Consider the following 27868-nt stretch of genomic DNA (forward strand, 5'->3'; position numbering starts at 1 on the left):
ATGGGCGACGAGAAAGCGCTTAGAGGGACTGGTGGCTGGGAGGGGATGCTGACCGACAACACACCGTCGCTGAACCGTCACCACCGGCTGGCCGAGGCGACTCGTGGCGAGTTGCGAAAGGGCCATCATCTGCCTCTGCGCGACGGTTGTAGCCATAGGAAGGCTGACGCCAATACCACCTTCTACTGCAATAGCGGGCCACGTGACGAACACGATGGCAGTTAAAGCAAATGAGCCGGTCATCAGCAGTCCTCCACTCAGCAAGATTGCGAGAGCACGTGGAGCCTCTGGCCTTGGGCGTAGGAAACTGGCGGACGATGGTCAGTCGGTTTGGAGGGGGCGGCGGTGCACACAGATTCCAGGCTCTTGGCGAACAATGGCATGCACTAAAGGCACCATTTGACAGCTGGACTCATAGGCACCTCCACCCCGCACCTCCAGGTACTCCGCACCTCCACCAAAATGCCACGGAGTGAGAGTAGGCAGAGGGCAGAAATATATTTACAGATTGTACACGGAGTACACAGTGTACCTTGAACCAAGATGGCGGAGTGGCAACCACAACACGAGTTTTTGTTCAATCGTCATCTTCGTCGTTCGTATGGTGCCTTCGTTGGTGTTAATGATGGCTTGTATCACTATTTTGGCTTCGATGTACCGTAGTGCATACATTTGATTTTTGCCTATCCCAAGTTTCCTCTTCACTGCTTTGACGCTTTCTCCTTTTTTCAGAGCTTGTTCAATTCTCTCCTTAGTATACCTTCTTACATCGGATACCTTACGCTTATTAATCAACTTCTAAAGCTTGCCAACTCTATTTTGTCTGTTGTACTTGAGTCTTTCAAGCTTTGACGCTTCTTAATGATGTTATTCGTTTTCTGGTACAGTTTGCCGGTGTCCTGTCTAACTAACGTACCTCCAACTTCCACTGCACACTCCGTAATGATACTCGTCAGATGATCATTATTTGCGTTAACGCTAAGGCTGGTTTCCTCAATAAGAGTCGAGTACTCGTTCTGAAGCGAGACTCTGAATTCCTGTACTTTCCCTCTCAGTGCTAGATCATTGATTGGCTTCTTGCGTATCAATTTATTCTGTTCCTTCTTTAAGTTCAGGTGAATTCTACGGTCACTGCATCGTACCTTGCCAAGCACTTGGGAAGGTGTGTACGTACGTGTTAATTTATTTTAAGTGCTTTAACGTAAACTTAGCTTATTTGCTTCATCCGTACTTTGTATAAAGTGTGTTTGTTTTGCCACGCCCGCCTCCAGTCTCTCTCAATCCAATCTGTTGCAAGCGCTCTCGAGATAAAACGTGACATGCAGGCCATGTGCATAATGTTGAATAACTTGTATCTGCGGACGGAAGCATGTTCAGTCTGTTGACAGGTCGGTGTGTGTCCCAAACGTTCATCAACGCTCCGCGAATGACCGTGAACTTAAGAGTCAGCAAGGCTTTTTATTTATTGAAATCATTTTATTTTATAGCTTTTTTTCTTGAAGGGCTCTTGCAACAGGTGCCTCATTGACGCGACCTGCTAATGCAGAGCAGGCGTAGATGGGTCATTCCAAGTGAAAGGACCCAGCCTCGAATTCCACCTCCAGTGATTCTGCTAAAAAAATTGAGCTGGAACGTATCAATTTAAGTGTGATGTTACCGAAGCTTTTTGTTGTAAAAAAGTGTGTGGTCACGCGACCACCGTTAAAAAGTGTAGGCGAAAAGGAAAACTTAGGCGGGAATAAATTATGTGTATGCGACCTGAAAACTGGGTATGGCGACACATTTGGTTTTAAAGCGCTGTGTTGTCATTTTGTTTCACGTGACGTCACAACTAAAACCATATATCACTTCTGCAGCCTAAATAGCCTTGGCAAAAAAGCAATAAAGCACGCGAATTCAGTCATTTTTCGTAAAAGCTGCGGCAACGTTCGTTCAAGCTGCATTTTTTTCTGCTTTTATACCAGACGTACATTTTGCAAAAAAACCTATTCTAAACATCAATACACAGAATTTCTTAAGAAAAATTCTTACGAAATTGACAAATAGTGATTTTTCGAGAGATTTATTCGTAAGTTAAGCCTCAAGGCCGTCGTGCTGAAAATACATGAGATAATTCATTATGTGATCTCTTGCTTTTCTTTCTTTTGATGTGGGAAATTTTATTCCTGTAAACTTTATTTAAAACGAAAAATAGCTTTTGATGTGCACGGTCAATGTTAGGGGATTGAAGCTTTAAATGCATTAAACGTGAACTTTGACCGCCGGCGTCATGTGGTGTCGGGAACTAGTGATGCGTTACCAAATCACCACGTGGTGACGTCATTCGGCGTCACAAATCGCCGAAGGTCGTGACGTCCAGGCCGTTAGCTGCCCACTTCTGCAACTTCATTCGAGCCTTAGCGAAGATTTCTGTGGCACGGTCATAAAGCTGACACGCGTCTGATGCGAAAACTGGTGCGACCTTGTTATCCACATGAAAGCAGCTCTCCAACTTTTCATCTGTCTGGTAGCAGTTTCCGAATACGCACCAGAACTCATACTGCATTGTCTCAGTAAGAAAGGACTTGCCACAGGGCCAAAGGCTCGTGAGTCATGCGTTACTCGCGAAAGCGATTCATGTCATGTGCTCCCGTTGGCGTTCGTTCACACTAATAGAACCACAGGGCGTCATTTCACATGGTTTCATTCCTATCTGCAAGAACGCTTTCTGAGCGACAGCGGCAATTCCGACCTGGTGCTGGTGAAAGCGCAACACCTGCAAGAGGTCGTTGCTGATGTTCGTCCCTTGTTCAAGTGGTCACGCAGGGAAGTCACTTCCATGGCATGGGACTATGCATCGAAGACAACTCTGAGTTTTGTTGCGGTGCACGATTCTGGCTTTGCTTCTTTATGGGGCATATGCATTTTCTGGTGGTCGCATCGTCGATGATGAGTCATCCTCGATGACGTCTTGTGATTTTACTATTTCTTAATGACTTTATCTTGACGTCACTGTCATGTTGCGTTTTACGACGTCACGTGATGACGCCATCACACGGAACCATAACCTGGTCAAATAAAGACCAATCACAGAGTCAATGTAAAAACCACGTCCGGCATTGGCCTGTAATTTTTGAGGCAATGCAAAACCACGTTACGTGCCGGAAGCTTTTGTTGGGTGGCGGGGCAGGATTAATAGAATGAGAAGGAAAATTATGATGATATGTAGAGTTTAACATCCCAAAACCACCATATGACTATGAGAGACGCCGTAGTGGAGGGCTCCGGAATTTTTGACCACTGGGGCTCTTTAACGTGAACCCAAATCTGAGCACATGGGCCTACAACATTTCCGCCTCCATCGGAAACGCAGCCGCCGCAGCCGGGATTCAATCCCATGACCTGCGGGTCAGCAGCCGAAAACTTTAGCCACTAGACCACCGCGACGGGGCCTGAGAAGAAAAAGAGGATGCCATTCGTCTTCGGGTCATGCTAATTGAATACATAGAAGAGCCTGTAATTTTCTTTTTTTTTGCTTTTTCGAAATGCTACTTCACTCATCCACCGGTCTTGTTCTCTTGGCTCGCAGCGGCCAACCTGTCAACCCTGGTGAGCACTCGCGGCTGGAATCCGGGCATGTGGCGGCGCGTGTCGACGCTGATGCTGGAACGCTTGCTGTTCCTGCGGACGCGGTGTCGGCATCAACTGCTGGCCACCCTGATGCCCCTGGTGGTGCTGGTGAGCGCCTTCCACTGGATGGCCGCTGGCAAGACGGAAAGCCAGAACGCCACCACTCTGAACATCCGTGTGCCAGTGTCCCTGCGAGAAGTCTACCCCGAGGCTCGCGTTTTCCTCGACGACGACGAAGAGGCCGAGAAAGGGATCAGCCCGTATTATATGCATCTGGTAAGGGCGCGGGTAGAGCCATTAGCCTAAAAGCGTAACTCGGGTCGGCTGCGTAATGACCTGTACATTTCGTATGACTACATGATAGCTGATACTGGCCTAATACTGACCAGTTGTTTCAGTACCACTTCACAAGTAATCTCACAAATCCCCGAATCGCCTTGAAAATTCGGTGTAAGTTCTCTTTTTAAGTGGAGATCGGTAACCTTTCAAGGCGAGGAGCCGAGTTGTATTAGGCCGATACGGTAGAGGTCGCAAGGCGCACTATCAAGGGGAAGAGGGGGTGGTTAAGCAGAAAAAATTCACCAGTTTTTCAATAATGAAGCAAAAGCTGGATTAAAAATTGTGTTTGTTTTCAGTGTGCATGTCACTAGGTAGCAATTTATAAATATATAACAACAGGTACTACAACAAAAGGACAAAAAAAAGCTCTCTCAGTGCAACTTTTGGTTGGGAACATTCTTAGACAACTCGCAATTATGTGCTCCAAGGTTGATCGCTCACACAAGCAGAAAGACGTGGAGGTTATCATCGTTTAGAGAGGCGAGTAGTTATGGCCCTGCGCCAGGGGCAACATAATAGAGCGTCGCATGCCGCAAGGGGTCGAGTTCTGACTAAGCGTACCAAATTTGTCAGTTTCGATAACTTCCCTATGAAATGAAGGGAAATTACACCAATTCTCGCCTATAACGCGTGTTAGAAATGCAGGAAATTCGTAATTAGGTACACGAGTGCAAGTCATACACAAATTTCGGTGGGCGAGGCGCTTCACAGCAACCCCTCGCTGCATTGCAAGCAGGTTGGTATTGATAGCGGTCGATGTGATTAACACTTGTGACGTCACGTGAAAGAAAAATGAGAAACATAACACTTTAAAACAAAATGTGTTGCCATACCTAGTTTTAAGGTTGCATGCGCATAATTTATTCCCGCCTAACTTTTCCTTTTCGCCGACACTTTTTAACTGTGGTCACGTAACCACACACTTTTTTTTAACAAAAATGCTTCGGTAACATCACTCTCAAATAGTTACGTTCCAGCTCAATTGTTTTTAGCAGAATCGCCAGAGGTCTAATTTGGGGCTGGGTCGTTTCACTTCCAATGACATATCTACGCCTGTTCTACAGTAGCAGGTCGTGTCAGTGAGGCAGCTGTTGCGAAAGCGCTACAACAAAAAAAAAAAGCTATGAAATAAAATGATTTCAATAAATAAAGAGGCTTGCGGACTCTTAAGTTCGCGGTCACTGGCGGAGCGTTGATGAACGTTTGGGACACACACCAACCTGTCACCAGACTCAAGACGCTTCCGTCCGCAGATGCAAGTTATTCAACATTATGCACATGGCCTGCATGTCACGATTCATTTCTGGAGCGCTTGCAACGGATTGTATTGAGAGAGACGGGAGACGGACGTGGAAAAACAAACACACTTTAAACAGATTACGGATGAAGCAAATACGCTAATTTCACGTTACAACACTTAAAATAAACTAACACTTATGTACACACCTTGTCAATTGCTTGACAAGGTACGATGAGAACACAGGGTGGCAGCGATGGCGTAGGCGTGCGCTCGTGTTCACACGGCGTGGGCCATTTTCTCCCCCAAATTGTCTAAGGAAACGCCAAGTCTGCCCCTTACCTTCACTCAATCGAGACTGTCCATGTAGCGATTTTGCAGAATAATTAGAAAAACACTGCTGATAGATAGCCAAGGCTCCCGAGAACACGCAAGCCGAACAATATAGTGCAGCATGGGGCCTGAGATTACATTTAGGTCTTTAAAATCAGCTAAAATTAGTTCCCTTATCTCTGGACAAATGTCACTGTCGGGTATCAGCATCGTGAGCTGGATAGTTTCCGTGGCCGCCGTGGGATGCCGCCACGTGCCATCTCGTACACTCACGTTCACAGTGAAAGTCAGCCGCACGTTTGAAGAAAAAAAAAAGTGCCTATTTTCATGACACGCACTTACACTCTCCCTTCCCCCTCAAGCAAGCTCGTTAGTTCGAAAGGAAAGAGAAAAAGTGCTTGAAGCGTGTGACCAATCGTGAAACTCCACTCGGGCTTGATGGACTCTAAACATTTTTGCGGCAGTTGATTCGTGAGGCAATAAAAGCTTTTACTTCAACCAGACTACTTTGTTGTGCTGGGTTATGACCATGTAGTTCTCTGACAATCGTTACCATGCATCTACTGTAGTATTCTAAGAACAATTTATTTCCCCATTTACTAACGGAAAGCTGGGTGCCAAAAAAGGCCGGCCATTTTGAGCACGTCGTTCCTTAGCATTGATTTATGCACTCTTTGCGAACCCTTATTGTGTTCTCGACCATTTGAAGTATGCAAAAGGTAGATCTCACACGCACTTTAAAGGACAAATAACCCAGCGCATGCTTTAGGACAATAATATCTCAGACCCAGTTGAAATGAACGTTCTGCAATGTCCCAACAGTGTAGGTGCTTATATAAAAAAGGGACGAATGCCAAAAAGTTTGTTTTCGCAGGTAAAGGAGTGGATAATACGTGGCTGTAGGCATAGTTCGGCAAACTCACTCGTGAGTTGACTCGCTCGGACTCGCTCAGTCTCGGATCAAGCCGTGAGCCTGAGTTTGAGTGAGTCCAAATGAGTAGTATTTTGACGAGTTTGGGTCTGACTGAGTTCGGTTGAAGAAGATGTTTGTTAGTGTGAGTCCGACTCAGGCAAAACTTGCGTGACTCTGAGTCCGAGTGAGCTCCACAGTTTTTGGCATGCTATGGGTGTATGGGACAAGATTTCCGTGGGCCGAAGTTTCCGTGGGACTAGATCTCCGCGGATCGCAGATGTTGGTGCGACCTATGCGAATGAAAGTATGCTCAAAATATGTTTTTTTTTTTGTTCAGAACCGTGTGCCAAGACAGCTTCAGTAGTGCTCGTTGCACCAACGTGGAACTCCTTCTTAATCGCCCGATCGTTTCCTTTGCGCAGCTGGAGGAGGACAGAGCAGTGGTGACGCGCTACAACGACACAGCGGAGGATGTGCTGCTCGCGGAGGCCGAAAAGGACTACGTATCCTACACTACAAGCATGGTGCTCGGCGCAGTGTTCCGCAACAGGGAGTGAGTCACGCACAATAACGTTCCACCCATGCGCAGACATCGTTATTCTTATCAAAGGTTTCATACCTACGTGTAACGAGGGGGCGTAGCCGTAATTACTGTGTACGGGTAGGTGCCACAGAAATCGGGTGAATCTCCATGCTCACCGGTGGTCCACTAAACATGAAGGCAGCTGTTAGGCCAACGAATGGCCTTGAAGCGACGACGGCGAGCCGAATACCCCGAGTACGTGTAACAGAAGAAGACTAGGCAACGGGAGAAGTGACGGTGGCTGCAAGAACAGCCCGATGCAATAGGAGGCCAATAAGCAAACAATGATGGGCCCGCAAATTTAAGAAACGTGCGAGTTCTTTGTTTTCAGCGCGCAGTTCCTGCAGTTTGGACATCCATGTCGGGTCTCTGGCTGTCTGTGGCTTAACTCGAACCTCTCTGCGATTGGAATAAACGTAGAAGCAACCTGACACCACCTACCCAAAGCCCGACAACTACCTCAAAAATAAACAACCTACCTGGATCACCTAGCAGAGGCCTAGAAACAAGCGAGAAGCGTAACAGAGCTGTAAATCGGGCTGAAAATGTTTGTTGCGATATGCCTTGTACAATAAAGCTATAGAAGCAACCACATAAGTATTCATAATCATTCGATTTTTCTGTTTCAAGCCCTACCAGCGCAAGCTTCGCCAGTTTTCCAAAGCTTGTAGCGCACTGTGTTTTTACTAGCGTTTGACTTGACAAATAAATAAAATTCAGGACCTTTACTACTGCGTTCGTAACATTCAGTTTGAGAAGGTGTATATAGAATTAGAGGTATAGACATTGTTTAATGATGACATACTGCATATGCATGTTATGTGCTACTGAAAAACGTCTGTTTTCTGTACCATGCACCCATATATGTATAATTGATATTGTAGCATTGAGGTTTCTAGGCGGGATGTTGAAGCATCATTCGGTATGGCGGATAGTTAGGATACAGTGCCTATAAGGCCTACAACCTCTTTCAATATCATGCGATTCCAGTGTTGTGCATTCTACTTGTACAAAGAATGTCCAAGGCTGTCATTTCGCGGATCCTTTGCCAATCCGTGGTTCAGAGGCCGTGTATTCAGTTCACGTCAGATAATGCATCAGTTAATAAATCATTCATTCAGTCAAATTTCATGTATCTTAGAAATGTTGACGATGTTTAGGGCTCTGTGTTTACTGGGTGTGCCCTTAGGGATGCTAGCATTGGCAACATGTGACATTCAATGGATAAATATTCGCATAAAATTCCTAATATAGCATAAGGGAGTGAGGGTGTTTCAAAGTATCTGCAGGGATCACATCAAATATTTAACATATCATGCGAAGTGTTACAGTAAGACTGACATCAAACGCTTCGCACAACTTGTGGTAGAAGTGGAATCGGCAAAAACACAGCCGACACATACGAAGCAGCCCAATTTTAGTGTTAGTTTATACAGTGCAAAGAACTTCATAATAAGAAGGGACCTCTAACTGTAAAAGAAACTGAAAACAGCAAACCTGAATTATCAAAAAGTATTGCATAGAATAAAAAAGTACTGTAATTACACACAAAAAAACATATCCTGAGGATGCCGCATTGAGCATGCCGTCTCTTACTGCCGTACAGGTTGGAGGCCTGGTACAATCCGTACGCCATCATGAGCAAGATTATAGCGTACGGCCTCGTGAGCAGTGCCTTGCTCGCATACACGGAGAAAAGCTACTGGGCTCGCATTGAGACGACGCTGGAGGTGCACTTCCCAGAGGTAGGGGTACTGTTCCTAATTCGGCTGCAGTCGTTGGTCAAGTGTTTCACGGCACTCTAACGAAGAACTTCGCATTTGACTGCTGGAAACCGAGGGCCCCAAACACATTCAGCCGGATCTCTTAAACGGCACATCGTTCCAGCTTGAAGTCGCTTGCTCTCTCTCCTCTGATAAATCGCCGGTTTCTTCTAATGGAATGTAAGGGTCAGCAGATTGATTTCCGAAAGTTTATAAATATACGTGGGGTTTAAGGCCCCGAATTCAAGAAATGATTATGGGAGATGCCGTGATGGAGGACTCCGGAAAATTTGACCATCTGGTGTTCATTAAGTGCACTGTTATCGCATAGTACACTGGCCTTAACCACTTCGCCTTCATCGAAGTGCGACCGCCGCGACCAGTATCGAACCTGCGACTTTTGTGTCGGCAGCCGAGCACCCTAACTACTCACTGCACCACCGCGGTGGGAAATTTCAAGAGATTGAAAGTGTGACAGTGGTTGGTGGAGTGTTAGGTGGGTGGACGAGTTTACCTAAGGGCTTCGCTGGGAGAAGGTGTCTTCAGGATAGCCAAGCACCGCGGGTTAATTGAAGGTATGTGGGATAGCTTTTGCCCTGCGCTTGGGGGGTGTCAGGCTACTGAGTAGGTTGCTGCTGCTGATGGTTACAATAAAGCAACGTAATATAGAGCTATTTCAATCGAGAACAATATGAGAGGGAACACCAAGCTGGAGCTTACGATTAGCTGCATTTAATCCGAAGTAATTTCATTTATTTCATTTATTCTTTTATCATGTGACATGAGCACTTGCTTTCGGTCAGGACAAAAGAAGGCGGTAAACTCGCTGACAATGTCTTGCTCGCGCTGGGCGTAAAACCAGCGGTGCTTACTTGCATATTCATAATCACGAATTTCATGAAACCGCCAAAGCAGTAGTCAGCTTGACCACAAAATTATTCTCCGTTATACGATCTTCTGATAAATAGTTATAGGCACTGGTATTTAACATAACCGCCACGTTTTGATGCATGTAGATACATTAGGTGCAGAATAAAACTTATTACATTGCGGATATATATGTACTTATATGAATGCATAAACATATCTGCACACATAAATGAGGAAAACCTCCACGGTGCGGACATTTTGAAGTAAAAAATGTTGAAATTTAGCAACACAAAAAGAAATGTGCGAACGCATGGGAAAGATGGTAATCTAGAGCACTCAGCTAGGCTTGTTTAGGAGGAAGCTTTCAGGGTCTGATACTCGAATTTGCGCACTCATTTTTTTACCTAAGGAGAACTACTGCGTTTCATGGAGTAACAGGAAGGCCACATAAGCTATGAGGAGTGTCAAGTTGAGAACTGATCCGCAGTCAGTGTAGCATTCAACGGTGCCAAGAAAGTGTGGCGGATTGAGCTACTTAGAGGTAGTGCATCAGCCTAGCATGCAAGAGGTTCCTGGCTCGAATGCCGATGCCGGACAACTCCCAACCGGATATATTATAAAACAAATTCTAATGATGGAATCGCAAAAAAAGGGCCTGGGGTGCAGCCTCACTAGACACAAGAGCCGGTAATACACTCTCTAATAAGAGCAGGATTGACCACCCTGGTGCAGTCTACTTGGCCACTACCTCCCACGAGTGACGTATACTGACTTTGGAAGAGATGCATTTCCGCTATACGATTAAGTGATATGAAACACTTTTGCTCTTGCCGGTCGCATTTAGCCGGCATGGACTTTAGAAGGTAAACTTAGTGTTTCCGCTGGCATTGTTCACGATTGTACATTTCGCGTCCAGGTCGTTAAGCCCGAGCACAGCCATCGGCAGAAGGGTGATCCGGGTTCCGAATACTTCGAGGACGACCCCATGGGCCACGTGGACTTGCTGGTGCACAAGATGGCGGCCATCTGGGCTGTTATGGCCCCGCTAGCGTCGGTGCTCATCGTGTCCTCGTTCGTGACTTTCCCAAGCGCCGAGCACTGCAGCCAGTTTATGCAGCTGCTGTTGATGACGGGCGTTCCTGGGTGGCTGCATTGCTTGTGCCACCTCCTCTTCGACTGTGCCCTCTTCGTGTGGATCATCTTGCCAACCTCTGTGGCATTCGCTTTGTACTACGAAGTGCATACGATCGCTTACAGTGAGCATTTCACGATTATCGCGTGATTACACACGTGATTACACACGTGATTACTAATTTACGTACGTGTTACCAATGAATGAATCAATGTTGAACAGATCAGCCAGTTCCACATCGTTAAAACTGTCGGGCCAGTGTGCCTGATTGGGTGGTGAACACACGCGGAGTAGTGAATCCGCCGCTAGATTTCAAGTGCGCACGCTAATTCTGGCCCTGAGATGGACCACCCAAGTACGGAATCATTTTTGGTGAGATATAGTGATTTCTACTTCTCTGCTGGTGTGAATTCTCGTCGGTGGTGTATTCCCGAATGAGCAATTTTTCACATGAGCAAAAAGTTCTCAAAGAAATGTCTATGCCGAATGGGCCCACTCGACGAAAGTGACTTCACTGTCGGCGGCACTTTCGCTGCGATGACGAGAACCTTCAGAGATATGGCACTAAACTGTTTTCTATGGTACAAAAAGCGCGAACTTAAGCTCGATAGCGTCTGCTAATCTGACCAAGCAACATCCGCGTGTCGACAAACGTCGCATATAGGGTTGACGCCACCATGCCAACCTCCTATGCGGATAGCAGCAATCATTCTATTCTTCTGTGTCAATAATACATTGTGCATCGAGTGATTCGACTTGGATTTGATTTATGGTAGAATTCAGCTCTAAGTTCCTGTTTTGCATATGAATGATAATGAAAATATTGCTGTGAGCTTTTCTCTTTTGTTTGGTATGAGGAATCGGAAAATGTGGGGTGAGGGCTGGGGCCAATGTTTGCACAAGCAGACTTCTCTTTTGTTTTCAAGGCTGCAGGCTGGTAATTTTCTAATTACTTGTGGGTAAATGCCTCGCACCCTCCTCCCGAAGAGGGCAAGAGCAAAAAGGGGAGGGGGAGTATTAGCGAGGACAGTGAGAGGCCGCCATGGCGACTTCGGTGAGTCAAAAGGAAAAAGGTATTGTTTGAAAAAGAAAAAAACGAAGAAAAAAATGTCGTTTTTATTCCAACTCATGTTCGAGAAATTTTGGTATACTGCTTTAATGTTTATTTGTTGTGTCATCGAGGCATAATGAGTGAAAAGAATATAATAAACTTTTTTTGCAGAGGCCCTGTTTGTGGTGTTTGCCATGTCCGGCGTCCTGTTCATCCTGTCTGCATACGTCATCGCTTACTCCTGCAAAACAGCCTTCAAAGCCTACGTCGTAGTGTTCGTCGTATTTGGCCTGTTCGGTGAGCTCTCCCCCTGGATCTTCATACGTTTCACATCATTCGATAAGTAGTCAGCAAGACGTGCATTGAGAAGACAAGAGCCAGTGATTCACAAAAAGGTACCAGCATAAGGTTTCCATAAATACACTACTGCTTCTGGCTTCAGCCAGCATAAGAATAAGTGGTAGTACACAAATTTATGTAATCATCCTTCTTTCGGCTCCGTCTGGTTTTGCGTGGCTTCCAACTGCTTTGATGACAATCAGCGAATTTTCAGCGGTTGTACTTCACTACTTTAAACTTTGAGTTTCACCACTTCAAAAAAAATTCCGCCATATCCACGAAGTGAATGATGATGAGTGGGCGAAGCTCCGGAGGTAAACCTGGTAAACCATGAATCGTCTGTACATTTTGCCCACTCGATTTTATTACATCACTCCCCCTAGCGTACGTCGCCGCACTAAATCGAACGATTGCCTTCAACCAATGACACGCGCCATATGTGACATCATTCCTATTTTATAAGATCTCGCGTCTTTCATCAACTACAAGTACCGCTTTCTAGTTTATAACATCTTGCATCTTTTCATCATCAGCTACAAGTACCACCATCTAGTAAACACTACAAGAACTAAACGAGAGGTGGCTACATACAGGAGACGGTACCGCCATCTAGTGAACACTGCAAGAACTAAACTAGAGGTGGCTACATACAGGGGACGGTACCGCCATCTAGTGAACACTGCAAGAACTAAACTAGAAGTGGCTACATACAGGCTACAGGGGACGCACAGCCCACGCCCTAAGGAGCTTCGCCCCTAAAAGGTCACGAAGTTCACGACGGTACGTTCTTTTGTCGAGACAAAACTAAAACACAGCAAAAAAAACCACAAATGTGTTCCCAGCGAGCAAGCGCTAAACCGAAACGAATTCGGGCACTACGGTACTATGCACCATTTCTATCGTAGCTGAATGATCGCAGCGTGAGAGTCCCCTATAGTTTATTTCAGAAAAATTTGTTTGTGACGGACTGGGTTCGAGTTGTGGGGCACCAGAAAGGTGTGAAGATGCGATTAGCATTAGAACTTTGCGGCATAACTGGACCGCCGCTATGGCTTGGGACAAGTTAATCGGTAAAAATGTTGTACAGCCTTTTGCCAAGCAGTGGGAGTGGTATGGCTAATGATGATGGCGACGACTTGGCAGGATTTGTCAAATGTTCCGTAGGAACGCTTTAGTAATTTAGCTCCGTTATTTGCCCACATTGCTGGTGCAGTGATTATGGTGCTCGGCTGTTCACCCGAAGGTCTGAGGTTTGATCCCGGTCGTGGCGGTCACACTTCGAGCGGGGTCAAGTGCCAGTGGCCCGTGTACTGTGTGACGTTAGTGCACCTTAAGGAACACCAGATGGTTGAAATTGGCGGGGCCCTCCAATACTCATCTCTCATAACAACGCCTCCTCTATAAAGGTGCCTGAAGAATGGCTCGCGCTCCCAGCGGAGTTGGCCTGCCTTCAGTTTTAAACAAGCTCTGCGTGGTGGCGCTCGCGACCGACACTATCATCATGGCGGCGGCCGGTACCAGCTAAGCGTTTTTCATCTGCGGCCCATAGGGGCGCGTCAGTCGAGAGTTGTTCGAAACCTGCAATTGTGCACCACTCTTTCGGAGGCCATGCAAAGTGTTGCGTTGTTGCACCGTCCACCACAGGTGACGCTAGTGACCGAGAACATTTTAAAATGAAGGAGGGAAAGGGTGTGGCAGCTGTTTTTCTTCTCATGCGGCAGGCATCTTTCTAGAGGAGGTGTTGCTCATAATCATATCGTGTTTTAGGGACGCAAAACACCAGATATTATCTTAACAGGGAAGATGTTATGAGTTTAGGCTTTTAAGTCCGGGTATCGTGGTAACAGTGATGGGAAACGAAAACTAGCAACCGTCAAAAAATACGGCAGTTCTAATTATACTTACCATCGGTTCATCAAGGCAACAGCAAGCCCAACAAACGTGTACGTGCCATCGAAGTCCGTGTGGCGTATCAGAAAGCTATAATCGGCATAGATGTGCATGTATCGCACACGCTGGTTAAATACCACTACACCCAACTCCCAGTAATAGAAGGCAACTACGCAGTAAGCTCAACAAGTATATATAGGGCGCGCGTTACCATAGTCGCATCACTGTCACGTGGTTATAAAAGCTTGCGGCTATGCTACCACCTCGAAGCTTCACAAAGAGTATGTAATAGAGAGCAGTGATACCACATATAAAAGGCCTTCAAAAACACAGAAACGCGATAGCCCGATGAAAGGAAGGTCCCCAGCTTCACTGTTTAATTACTGTCCTCGAGGCGGAGCGAGTTAAATCTTTACTCCCCAGTATTCACGAAAAGATTATAACGGCGTTTATCCCGGGCAGGCGCTCTGACGTTCTTCGCGACCGTACGACTGGCGACGGGCGGGCACGACGCCGGTTTCCTGTGCAGCGCTTTGCCGCCCTGCGCCGTGCCCATGTCGTTGATCAAGGTGGTCGCCCTGGACTGGTCTCGTCGCGCCTGCAGGCAGCTCGCCCTGGAGCGGCTCGATGACACCTCGGCGCTGATCGCGTTCTGCCGCACGGTTGCCGACTACAAGGCCACCTACCACGAGGAAATGTTCGCCGGTCTTCTCAAGATGCAAGTGGACATGTGCTGCGAAAGTGCGTATACGCTTCTGCTGTCCTTATCATTTAAAGCATCGCAAACGACAGGGCAAGAAGTGATTGATTTGATTGATATGTGGGGTTTAACGTCCCAAAACCACTAAATGATTATGAGAGACGCCGTAGTGGAGCAGGGCAAGAAGTGGACACCACGAACGCTTCGTAGTGTCCGTAGAACTTTTCGAAACGTTTTTAGTCCAGACTTCTTGTCCTGTCTTTAACGCGCTGCTTTAAATAATATGGAACAATACCACCTAGACTAGCTGTCGACACTACTGTCCTGTTTCTTATTGATCAATGCCTCATCCACCCAGAAAGTATACCGCTGGCGGGAACACAAGTGATATATAAGAATGTCACTACGCGCTGGTGTCACCACATTACATCATGGCACCACCAAAACTTCTGACATACTTCTGATGTCACGTTATGACGCCACACGATGAAATCTCATCACATCGTTCCGTGGTGAAAGGTGGCCTGATCATGGAGGCAATACGAAACCAGGTGAGGTGCAAACAGATTGAAATGCCTACGAGCTCAAAGGCAATGGAAAAGACGTTAAGTGCAGGAAGATTTCAGAGCGGGGGGGGGGGAGGCAGGATGAGTTTATTGACTGAGAAGAAATAGCAGAAGTCTACTTTCACCTTCATGTCGTGTAAGGCTGGCCATTGGGATTTTTCACAGTGGGAGGTATACTTACATTCGATGAGTATTAGAGTCACCGTCATGTTGGTATAATGTGCCCAACAGTAAGATTACCCGGCACGTCGTGTGTTCTACGTGCTAGGCCTACCGTCTTTCGTAGCCCTAGAATAGATATAAAACGTGCCGGCATACCCTGCGTGTGCTGTACTATCACAGCTTGCTTTTGCGTTCAAGTTATAAATAGAAGAACGGTCGCTTCACTTGCTGGAGTGGTCCTATTCCCTTCCGCCAGCTTTTTTTTTTCTGAATGCATCGGAGGCGCGTTACAATGAGATGCAGTGCGATGTATTTACTCGCCTTTTTGCTCATTGCAAAGTCATACCAGTGCTGTGACAGAGTGGATTCTTTGTCATGGACTGACTCCTTATGAGATACAAGTCAGTATGATGCATACAGACGTAGAAGCCTGTGTACTGTGCGATGGCAGTACGCGTTGAAGAGCGCTAGATGGTCAAAATTTCTGGAGCCATCCTATATGGGGCACACCGACGCTACTTTTGTGCCATGTTGAGCAGCCTTAAAATGATTTGAAGGCGAGACAATATTTCTACTTCACTTGGTTATCAGTTTAAGTGTTCAACCTACCTTCCTTCACTCGAAGCTTTCTGCTCTTGACGTGGTTTTCCACTGCTTCCGTGATTAGCCCATGTTTGATCAGGCGATGGTGTCACGCGATGACGTTACCATGGGACGGCACCTTGCGTAGCGTCATAGACGTCAGGATGTCACACCATTCGGCGATCTGCAACGTCACGATGGTATCATATGGCGATTTCCTCACGGTATGATTACTTTTTGCCTCATTCACATTCACGCTGATGCAAGTGGTCTGTTTTTTTTTTCGTTATGAGGCGAACGCTTCACTGGGATCATAACTTCTGCTCGCAGTGCTGGACACGGATCTCAAAGACCACGTCGACTGGAGCCCGCTTAATCCGTCAAAGGTGGGCATCGGCTTGGAGGTGTACTACCTGTTTACGGAGGCCGTCATTTTATTCGTCTATCTGAGCTGCCGCAACTCTGGCCGATTTTTTCGCCCGGATTCTGTGGGCGACCCGTTACGGGGCTCGACAGACGCGGAGGCCAACAACGAACGGCGCATGGTGAGTGGTATTTCTGCAATATAACACAATATCTCTTTCACCGGGTGCTGGCAACTATTATGACAATTAGTGAGGAGTCAAAGGTTGAAAAGGAAAGCAGCTATAGGCCTTCGGTGTCTCTACTTCACGTCATTTAGACACGGAACTGGCTGAGCCCGTGTCCGGCGATCCGATGTATATACGCAACTGCGTTGCCGCAATACCAGGCTACCACTCGTAGCGCATCTTTCTGGCCCGCAAGTCGCGGGTTCAAATCACGGCTGCGGTGGCTGCATTTCCGATGGATGCGGGAATGCTGTAGGCCCGTGTGCTCAGATTTGGGTGCACGTTAAAGAACTCCAGGTGGTCGAAATTTCCGGAGCCCTCTACTACAGCGTCTCTCATGATCATATGGTGGTTTTGGGGACGTTAAACCCCACTTACCTACCTAGTAGCGCTTCCTTGCAGTGCTGGCCCTAGGTCGAGAAAACTTCAGGAGCTCACTCGGACTCAGATGAACCTGATTTTTCCCGAGCCGGAGTCACTCGAAAATTTTTTTCCACCGAACTCACTCGGACTCAAACTCGGCAAAACATTACTCACCCGGACTCACTCAGACTACGACTCACGGCTCGCGGTCTGAATCCGAGTGAGTTGACTGATGAGTCTGTTAGCCTATAGAATTAGCGTTTTACACAATGGTGCCGATGCTCTTCAACACCGATATCACACGTAGTCAGTGCTTTGCTTGGCGTCTTTTGATACAGTACCTTCGAATGCGAGTTGGGAGTGCTTGCAAGCCAGCAAGGTCTCTTTACTGAAAGAAATGACAACATGACTGATTTGTCGATGAAGTCCTTGGAAGAGCCGGATGGGGGCGGGGGAGGGGGTGGACTGTTGCGACGTTTCTATTTATCGATCACGATACTCACAGTACCTTTTGGCATTACGGGGGGGGGGGGGTGACAATACTGTAAAAATACTAAGTTTGCCAACTAAAAGCAGGTAATTGAACAAATGTACAGCCACAAGTAGCCAAATGCACAAAAAATCAAAACAGTGAGACACATTTAGTATTAGAAACACAGAAGCAAATGTCCCAAAGGCAATCACGAGGACCATTTACGATAGAGATTCTGCAAAGAGGAAGCATATTAATCGGGGGAGATAACAGTGGCAATGAGTGTCACGAGGCCGTTGGTTGCACTGTAGTGAATTGTTCTGGGAAAAATAAAATTAGTTCATCCTACATCTTATATCCCTGATCTTGTAGGCATCATAAAACGTGAGTAAGACGTAATTAGGATTGTGCAAGTAGTAATCCTGGTTAATACCAGTGACATTATAAAATATAGCATGAAAAATGTGAACCTTAACTATTCCCTACGCTGCTGCAGTGACTCCCATCCAAGACTTTCCTTTGCACTGGACATGTTAAAGTGACGGGTGTAATTGGCATAAACAAATTTCGCAGCTGAATCTTAGAATCTTTTAATGCTTTCAATGTCCCCTGCTGGCAAAAATGCCAAACGCAACAAGAGTATTGAAGTATTTGTCGAACATTTTGGTTTTACACACGAGCTATTTTGCTGCAAGAGTTAAATTTCTTGCAGTTCTCCAAATAAAAACTAGAACACTTCCACCTTGCAAGTCACAGAGTCGTAAAAGAAATATGGGATGAAGACTGTTATTTGCGGGCAGCGGGCCTCACTCGAAAGGCCGGCGGGCCGCTTTTTTGATGCCCCTTCTGTATAGTTGCTAATATTTCTATCCCGTTTGTCGTTAAGTTCAGCTTTGCCCCTCACGCTGCAGGTTCACCACGCATGCGCCGAGCACACCGTGGGCGACTACGCGCTAGTCGCCGAAGAGGTGCACAAGTGGTACGGCGACGACTACGCCGTGTGCGGCTTCAATTTGGCGCTTTCCCGTGACGAGTGCTTCGGCCTGCTGGGCGTCTATGGCTGCGGGAAGAGCAGCGTGGCCCAGATGCTGGCCGCCCACACCGTCATGAGCATCGGCGAGGCCTACATGGGCGCCAAGAAGCTGTCCGATTCACCGCGACAAGTGAGTTCGCGCCCTCGTCTGAACGTGTCGAAGCGGTCAGTCAAGACGAATCAAGGCCCTGGCTTGCGTAGGAAACCTTGCCGTGCCGTGCCATAGCAACCTCCAGTGGCGTAAGCCGCTAACGCGAAGGCGTACAGCACAGTACAGGATAGCGTGTGCCATAGCTGCCTCCCCGTCAAGTGGCGCCATCTGTAAAGTCAGCCCCCACTAAGTGTACAGCACCTATTAATCGAGTATGGCTTTTGAAAACGGTGCTGAATCGACACAATTTGTGTGTTTAGAAAAAGAGGTTAACGATTTAGAGTACTGTAGGCACTCCCCTACGGGAGAGCCCAAAGCCGTCCCTGAAAGCTCATTGAAAGTCTTGATTTCTGTCAAAGTTTGACATGAATTTGAAGAAGATTAAAACTTAGTTTGGAGCTTACCTCAGCCACATGAGATATTTGAGTTGTACGGCAAGCATTTTACGTGGTGCGGCCATGTTTTTCGGAACCACGCATGCGCAGATCATTATTGGTACTCCAGTAAACGCGTATAAGCGCAAAGCATTTTACGTATAGTGGTAGGCCGGATAAACTGAAAAGCACTAGGTGCAGCATTGTGCGGAAGATTTCACCACCACACAGTTGTGGGATATGTGGTATGCACACCGTAGAAGTGTCGGTGAATGCGGACACTCATCGTTGTCGAAAGACGAGGTCTTCGTGGTCGGGAACTGAACCTATTCGATGGGACTCAGCAGCATAGCCTTGAAGCCATCGCACCAATATGGCTGGCCTCGCAGCTCATCAGGCGAAAAGGCTGTATTAGCCATTCTGCGATGCTGTAAGGATGGTTGGTATAGCGACGTTGTAGTATACAATGTTTGCTGATGAGACATGGCAATTTAGGGCTAAGTGACATACATACTTTCGTTTTCAATCTGTTCAGTGCGGGTCATTGTATTGGTGTAATTATGACTTGAACGCGTAGATCGGACCCACCAGTATCTTTAGAAACGAAATTCGTCGCAATATGACGTGGTTATAGAGTAACGGCGCGCACCAGTCGTCATAATAAAATAAATGTTGCATTTGAATCCATGATTGCTTTAATTGGAGTAAATAGGTCGACAAACTCACTCATGAATCGATTCACTCAGAATCAGATTGAGTCGGTAGTTTGAGCCTAAGCGAGCCAGCGTGAGTAATATTTTTGTGTGTTTGAGCTGAGTGAGTCTGGTTGTGAAAAATCATAGTGTGAGTACGTGTGACTCCGGTTAAGGCAGAATTATGGTGAACTGGATTCCGAGTGAGCCCTATGGTCAAAATATTTTTTACGACAAGCTTGAATTTTTTTTAAATTTTTTGCTGACCTATTATCTTATGTAATGTATTTCAGTATTACTCCCAGTCTTATGTCAACTCACAGATATATTCGCGACTTCTCGCGCGTACTACCAGAGAGAAAAGCAATTTCTTACCTTGCGCAGGGGTGTGGAAATATTGGTAAAAAAAAGATAGAGAGAGAAATAAAGCAAAAGACGATAAAAATATACCTGTACACACGCAGGGTGTCCGAAAAAAGCCGTTTGGAGAGGTAGTTTGAACGCAGGAAGCTCAAGAGCGCCTTGACCACTTTCTGCTGTGGCGTGAAGTTCTGTATGTGGCACAAGAATATTTCGTTCAAACGCGTCTGGTCGTCCAGTCAATCTAGTGCATTGCGGGGCGACTGTCTCTGCGAGAAGTACTGCGGGCATTTGCAAAGAACATGCTAATTTGTTTCGTCGCTGCTACAATGGACACAGGCTGAGATGTCGGCCATGCCTACGTGGAACGCGTGTGCATTAGTAAATGCGACACCCAACCACGATCGGCACAGCAGGGTAGCGTTACCTTGCCAAGCACCTGAAAGAATTGAATATGGAGGGTTGGGTCCAACGTACATAATCGTGCGTGCTTAAAATGTGGTTCGTTCCATTGCGACAGGAGCGTTAACGAGCAAGCATGCGGATCTTTCGTGCAGCATTAGTTCTGGAGAGCAGAATCGACCTTTGATTGTTTTCAGTATGGGCAGACCGGGAAGCTGGATCAGCCCTCTCACTGCCAATAATTCCACAGTGAATTGGAAGCCATTGAAAGGCCATGTACTACAACGTTACCGTTGGTACATAAGGTAAATAGTTATATTTTAGAGGCGTGAGTGGCCGATGTCAACGAAGAGGGAGGCCCTTTGAGCTACCCCTGTGCACTCTGTTATGGAATATTACTGATAATGATATTCTACTTGAGTCATAATGACTTTCTGTTCCCCGCCCCCCTCCTCCTGGATAAGAAGCACGAGCTGCTGGGTGAGTAGGTAACTCATCTTAACGGTGGTGGGCGAAAACAATTGAAGCACAAAAGACATAAAAATTTATAAAGAGCACCATCATGCCCCCCCCCCCCCCCCCCTGAGCATACGCATATGGCAGCAGGCGCCGTGTCTCTGGCGTTCTCTTCCAGTGGCAGTCTCAGGTCGGCTTCTGCCCCGAGGAAGACTCCCTCCTGGACGCCCTGAGTGGCGCCGAGACACTCGAGCTGTTCGCCCGGCTACGCGGCGTACGGAGCGACAAGATCGAGAGGCTCGTGGAATGCGTCGTCGGCGTCGTCGACCTGAACGAGTCGGCCAGACAAGCGTGCGGCACTTACAGGTGCGCCGCTTGGTGTATAACCCTGCTGTGGCACTCGCAGTAGTTCATATTCTTTGTTAGTTTGCTTTGCTCTCGAACCCGCGTTTGGAGTGAGCCACTGCAGCGTAAGACTTAAAGAGTTATTATTATTATTATTATTATTATTATTATGATTATTATTATTATTATTATTGGCCCCAGTTACATGTTGGCACGGCCACCACAGGGGCGGGCAGAAGTGTCACTTATGTGAAACTAACAGGGCCAAGTCTGTCTATCTATCTATCTATCTATCTATCTATCTATCTATCTATCTATCTATCTATCTATCTATCTATCTATCTATCTATCTATCTATCTATCTATCTATCTATCTATCTATCTATCTATCTATCTATCTATCTATCTATCTATCTATCTATCTATCTATCTATCTAATGACTTTTTATGTGTTTGTTCAATGCCTTCACAATCTTTGAAACAAGCGAAGAATATTGGGTGAAGGGGAATGCAAGCATTTTAAGCAGTATGAAGCAGCAGGGGTCCCCTGATCGATATACAAATCTAAATGAATGTTAAACGCTATTTATCGGCACAAATCTTATGCAGTTGAATCCCGTTGATAAGATGCTGCATCATATCTTTTTTTTGTATGCCCGGCCGACGTTTCTAGGAAGTAATTCATATTCATGCGTTTATTACGATCACAATTTTGCCCAAAGTTGGGCAATGCGAAGTGGACCTTGACCAACATATCTACGAATCCTACGTTTATTATAATTTTCTCGGTGTACTATCTCAGGCAGCGTCCCAAAGACTCACGTTCTGCACATCGCAGAGCCACTGAGGCCGCAGCAGCGTCGGCTTTGGTGTGGAAAAGACCACTCCACGTTAATGACTCGAACGCTTTGACGCACGTCGTATATATATCGCTTCGCCGTGAATGTCTGAATGGGCGATTTGAGGCTTTTTTTTTTCTCAAAAGATAATTTGTGGGATCTTACCACCCATCACTACGAAACCTTCATGAGGGTGCCATTGTGGATTGGTTATTCCAGCAAGTTCGTCTGCCAGGTGCTTTTTCAACGTGCGTCTAAATCTAAGCACGCGGGTCTCTAGAGTTTTCCTTTCCCGGAAATGTGGCCGCCGCAGCGGCCATTCGTTCCTGCGACCTTCGAGTCATCAGTCTACCACCTTAACCACTACACAACCATGGAGGGTTTTTTTAAAATTAGTTTTAGACGTCGCAAAGTGGAATGTGCAATGCAAATTGACCATTTACCTCGATGTTTGTCGATAAAAGCAGACTCATGACAAAGTATGGATGTTTTCCTCTTTCTGTCACCTATTTCTTTATTAGAATTTCTGCATAAAACGTTTTATTTTCCGGCTACAGTGATAGGCGTGTTAACGTGATTCAACAGTATATTGTCTAATAATGCATGCTGCAAGCTACAAAAAAAACATCATACACACACATGCTGCTGATTCAATTCAAAACGCGTTAACGCTGCAAACCCACGTCATCGTTTCAGAACAGATAACCTCTTGTGAGCTCGACAACCGTTGTTGCTGTTGTTGGAGTTTACATCCCAAAACCACCATTTCATTATGAGAGACGCTGTAGATGAGGACTTCAAAAATTTTGATCACCTGAGATCTTTTAACGGGCACCTTAATCTATAGACACATGGGCCTCTAGCATTCTCGCCTCAATCGGACATGTGATCGCCGCAGGCCATTTCATCCTGCGACCTGAAGGTCAGCAACCGAGTGCCTTAGGCACTAGACCACCGTAGTGTGTTAGCTGGATTACCATATTTTTGAAATAAAGCTTTAAATCTTAAGCTAAGCCTACCACTACCAATTAATTTGCTGCTATTATAGCCCTTGTGCTGTTGGGGCCCTTCAGGATCCCGTGCTAAATCCTGAAATGTCTTTCTTCTCAAGTTTTCGGTGTATTGAGTTTTTACATCTTGTTTTTAACGTAGCTGCATTGCCTTGAAACCAGAGGAAGTGCGTAACGGGAAGCCCAGTGATGGCCTTGGCAATCACGTGCTTGCTGCACTTGACAACGCTACGAAGAGGGCACCACCACCTCGGCAAGCGCCTGATTGTCAGAATGGTGGCGCCCCCTCACCAGTGGCGCGAGTGTAAGCCACATGTTTCAGAAGCATTCTTCGCGACTGCAGGCGTATTATTTCGGTTAATTCTCAGTCATTGCTGCAGCTCATATTGTTTCGGACCTTGATCGTTTATTCTATACTGGTTTCGGGCATTGTTAGCTTCAATTTAAGCCTGAATTGAGCATGGCGGTGCTATGCGACATCAAACAGTGTACACGCACTCAATAGCAATACTTCGTAAGAATCTCAACGAGTCGCCCCTCTCTCGCTTGCCTGTTTTCAGTGCGGACGCCAGACGGAAACTCTCCATCGGGTTAGCCATCATCGGAGCTCCTCGGGTGCTGATTCTCGATGACGCCACCAGGGGTATTGACACCACCGGGCGCCAGATGATTTACGAGGCGCTGCGAGATCTGGCCCGCGTTTCTGCGTCAGCGATTATTCTCACCTCACGCAGGTGTGGAAACACTGCAGTGTGTTTTAATCTTGCTGAAGGAACAGCAACCGTGGGCAATGTTGAGCAAAAAGGCGTCGTCGCGCGCACTTTCTCGCGTGAGATTGGTCAACAGCTTGTACCATTCTTCCGGTTGGGTTCTCATAGATTGACTGATATAGGGGGTTTAACGTCCCCAAACCGCCATGTGATTGTGAAAGACGCTGTTGTAGAAGGCTCCGGAAATGTCAACCACTTGGGGTTCTTTAACATGCACCCAAATCTGAGCACATGGGCCCACAGCGTTTTCGCCTCCTTCGAAAATGCAGCCGCTGCAGCCGGAATTTGATCCCACGACCTGCGGGTTAGTAGCCGAGTAGCTTAGCCACTATAAACCACCGCGGTGGGTACGGGCTGTTCTCTCACCGAGTACTTTGTGTGTGGTCGACAGACCGCATGAAATTCACTTCGCTTCGCTAGAGCTGCTGTATTCCTTTATGCCAGCGTTTCGTAGAGTAACGTCAGGTGAGATCCCTTGAGTTATTATTTGATAGTTTTATTTCGAATATTATTCTAATTTGTTGAATCGCATGCATTGCATCACTCTAGCGCCGGAAGTGTGATATCTGTTGATAAAGTTGTCTCGTATTTACTCACAAGACAGTGTCGTTTCTCGGTGGGGATGAATATGGAAGGCCTAATTGACATTTGCCCACTTGTAGTACGAAGCCTCAAGAAAACACAGATCTCTCACAAAAGGAAAGCCTCTCAGTTAAAAACAAATCGTCGTATAGTTCAGTTATCGAACCCGGGACCGACGTTTTTGTGGGGTGGTCGCTCTGCCAACTAAAGGCAATATCACTGAGCGCCACTACATTACACTGTTCAGGATCGCTGTTGCGTGGAATGGAAATGGCGCCAAAACTCTAGCCAAATATTGCCGAAGTAGCGTTGTCATATAATAGCGTCGCTAAATTTGCAGCCAAATAGAAGATCAGTGGTATTATCAACAGACTCTTTACTATTGGTCATTAAGTGAAATCATTTTGAAAAAGTGAAACAGGAAATTTCAATGTAGCCAGCAAATACCCATGGCCCCAACTGGTAATTTTAGCCGAAAGTCGAAAGTAGCCAATTTCGTCGAAAGTAGTAGTTTAGTCGAAAGTAGCCAATTTTGCACAAAGTAGACATTAACGGCAACCCTGGCACTGCCAACGAAGCTAACCAGTACGCTAGCAACTGCCAGTGTGAGGGCAGATAAGACAACAATTCGTCCTCGTATACTCGAAATGAGGCTGCGCGGTACAAACGTGTTTCTTGTTTTTATTACCCCTGCCATAACCCATCGCTATCTCGCTGTATTTTGTACAAGCCATTTGCAGTACGATGCAGCGAATACTTCAGTACAATGCAGTACAATGCAGCGAATACTGTAGTAGCTTTCCCTACAGCAGTGGATGTGGTTGTGACCGCGGTGCAGCACGGAAGAGTGCGACATGGCCTGTACCCGTGTGGGCTTGATGGCCGGCGGCGAGATCAAGGCCCTGGGCAGCATGATGGCGCTCAGGGAGTCCTTCTCCACGGGTTTTGTGGTCACCTTCTCGCTCGCTGAGAAGTTCACTCCGTACGTGATCGAGAAGTCGGACAAGGCGGTCACTCGGCTCTTTCCAGCAGCAAGGCGAGTCGACTGCCGAGAGGTGAGAGAACGAAGTGCTTGCCCGTGTTCACTCCGTTTCGTTAGGAGGGCGTCTAAGACTGCAGTGTGATGTTTTCTTCTTTATTCACCTATTCAATTCTTCCATATGCCTTACAGGCCCATCGAAGGGCATTGAGTAAGGGGTGGGGGCGACGTCAGTAAATACTGAACAAATATTCACAGAAAAACAGAAGAAAAAAGGAAACAATACGAACAACAAGGTGCAACGATGTTATGTAACGCTAAAACTCAAGAGAATGAAGTTATACCACAAAGTTTTACGATTAGACATAAATACAATTTATGACTATAGATGAATGATTAGTTTACTACGTTTGAAAAAAAAAGTATTGCGCATGCGCAAGCGCTACGCTGCTGTACACTTCTCGTGAAGCTTGAAATGAAACGGAGAAAAGAAATTATTGCGGTTTACTCTGTTTTATACGGAGTAATGCCGGCGCGTAAATCATAAATGACGAGCTCTGTTTACTCCGTTAAAAAATGGTTCTGCTCAAATTTTAGTGTAAGCTATGTGTATTTAGCCCCGTTTACTCAACTGCAGAATGAGTACTTTCACGTGGGAGGTTCATTCAGGCATGCAAGACTCTGAAGCTTGAGTTGAAAGGGAACGTGACTGCCCATGTTTACTCCGTTTCGCGAGGTGTAATGCTTGCGTGGGAGCGTAAAGTTTGCATTGCAAGACTAGTCTAGCTCTGTTTACTCCATTTCGCGAGGTGTAATGCTTGCGTGGGAGCGTAAAGTTTGCATTGCAAGACTAGTCTAGCTCTGTTTACTCCACTTTAAGAAGTGCTGCTCAAATTGGAGAGTGAGCTATGCAACGAAGAGGGTGTTTACACGATTGCAAAAGAGTATTCATGTCGGAGCATCTGTTGGGCATGCATAGCACTTGAGGTTAAAGGGAATGTAGTGATTACATATGTTTACTTTTTTTCATAAAAAGCGCTGCTCACTTGTGAGCTTCAGGTATACATGACTGCACAAGTGCTCGTTTAAGAAGTAGTCTGTTTCATGTGGGGAGAGTCCCCCTGCGAGCACGTCCCTTGAAGCTTGAGGTAAGAGAGAGTGGAGTGATTACCTGTGTTTACTCCGTTTCATCGGGAGTACTTCAGATATTCAAACATGAGGCATACATGACCCCTGCAAGCTTATCCATCGGTTTATTACACTTAGGCTAGCACCGCAGCAATATTTCATTGCGTTGTTCAGTGTAACGTCATCATCTGCAAGTATTATATGTATGTTGTATTCAAAAACGCATAAGAAGCTGAAGCCGCATCGTCTTCCCACAATTCGACAATGTTGATTTTGCGGCTAATTATGAACCTAATTAGCAACCCCTTCGAAACATAGAGACCACCAGTAGTCACCCAGCATGCTCATTACGTATGAACATGTCAGAGCAGGGAATTATTTTGACTATATCTCGTTAATATTATTTTTGTAAATTGCTTTTGTTTTTTATTGCGCTGACGCCTGTATGCCTATAGTGCCTCCTGAAATTAAAGTTGCTGGAAAAGGTAGAATATAGCAGTAGCTCTTCGAAAGGAATGGCATTGCCATCTATGGCCGCTGACACAAAGCGCTCATTGTTCATTTCCTGTGTCCATACTTTTGTCAACGCGCGCGTCTTGAAATGCATTCGAAATGCGCCTAATATTTGGGACATGCTATTTTTCAGCGACATTTTTGGTGTTACATATGGCGAAAGGGAATGTGTTTGGCAACGCCCTCTTCACCTTAGTCGTACACGAGAAGGGTCAAGTTCAGTCCGTAGCACGGTGTAAGATAGAAAAAAAAAGTGTTTGTATCTTACACCGTGACCCAGACAATGATGTAAGAATGTATCTTACACTGTGGTCTGGAGTCATCCACTACTCCGAGCCTCCCAGTGTCACCCTGTCCTCTGCAGGTAAACTTCTGTGAATTACATTATACGTTAAGGGGCCTGCGGGATTCCACAGGGCACCTTCGTCTACCACGTGGCCAACAGTCTTCCCTGGAGCGAGGTGTTCTCTCGGATCAACGTGGTGAGCCAGTGCATCTCGTTCGAGTCCGTGCTGGTGGCCCAGAGCTCGCTGGACGAGGTTCTGCTCGGCATGGGGCGCGCCGAGATGGCCGAGGACGCGGCGGTGGGCCGGCGCGCCGTGTACGAGATGTTCAGCCCTCACTACGGGGGCGACCCCTGGGGACGAGAGCGGCAACTGAAGCACGAGCGCCGACAGAAAGTGCGGGAACGCCGCAAGAAGGACGCCGACGAAAACAGCACTGAGAAAGCAGCGCCATAG

General features: G+C 46.5%; 1 protein-coding gene across 1 annotated transcript; it reads left to right on the forward strand.

Annotated features, from left to right (window-relative positions):
- On the forward strand, positions 1–27868 carry LOC119185200 (uncharacterized). Its single transcript, XM_075874685.1, has 13 exons — positions 1–145; positions 3569–3885; positions 6854–6984; positions 8621–8759; positions 10564–10903; positions 12002–12127; positions 14522–14800; positions 16400–16614; positions 18406–18657; positions 21141–21328; positions 23717–23890; positions 25347–25563; positions 27545–27868. Exons 1-13 carry the CDS (start codon positions 1–3, stop codon positions 27866–27868), a joined length of 2847 nt encoding a protein of 948 aa, XP_075730800.1.

Source organism: Rhipicephalus microplus, chromosome 10, assembly GCF_043290135.1.
Source record: "Rhipicephalus microplus isolate Deutch F79 chromosome 10, USDA_Rmic, whole genome shotgun sequence".
NCBI lineage: Eukaryota > Metazoa > Arthropoda > Arachnida > Ixodida > Ixodidae > Rhipicephalus > Rhipicephalus microplus.

Coding starts and splice junctions, on each gene's coding strand:
- LOC119185200 (XM_075874685.1), top strand. CDS start 1: ATGGGCGACGAGAAAGCGCTTAGAGGGACTGGTGGCTGGGAGGGGATG. Junction 12,128..14,521: donor CGTCGTATTTGGCCTGTTCG/GTGAGCTCTCCC, acceptor TATCCCGGGCAG/GCGCTCTGACGTTCTTCGCG. Junction 21,329..23,716: donor CAAGCGTGCGGCACTTACAG/GTGCGCCGCTTG, acceptor GCCTGTTTTCAG/TGCGGACGCCAGACGGAAAC.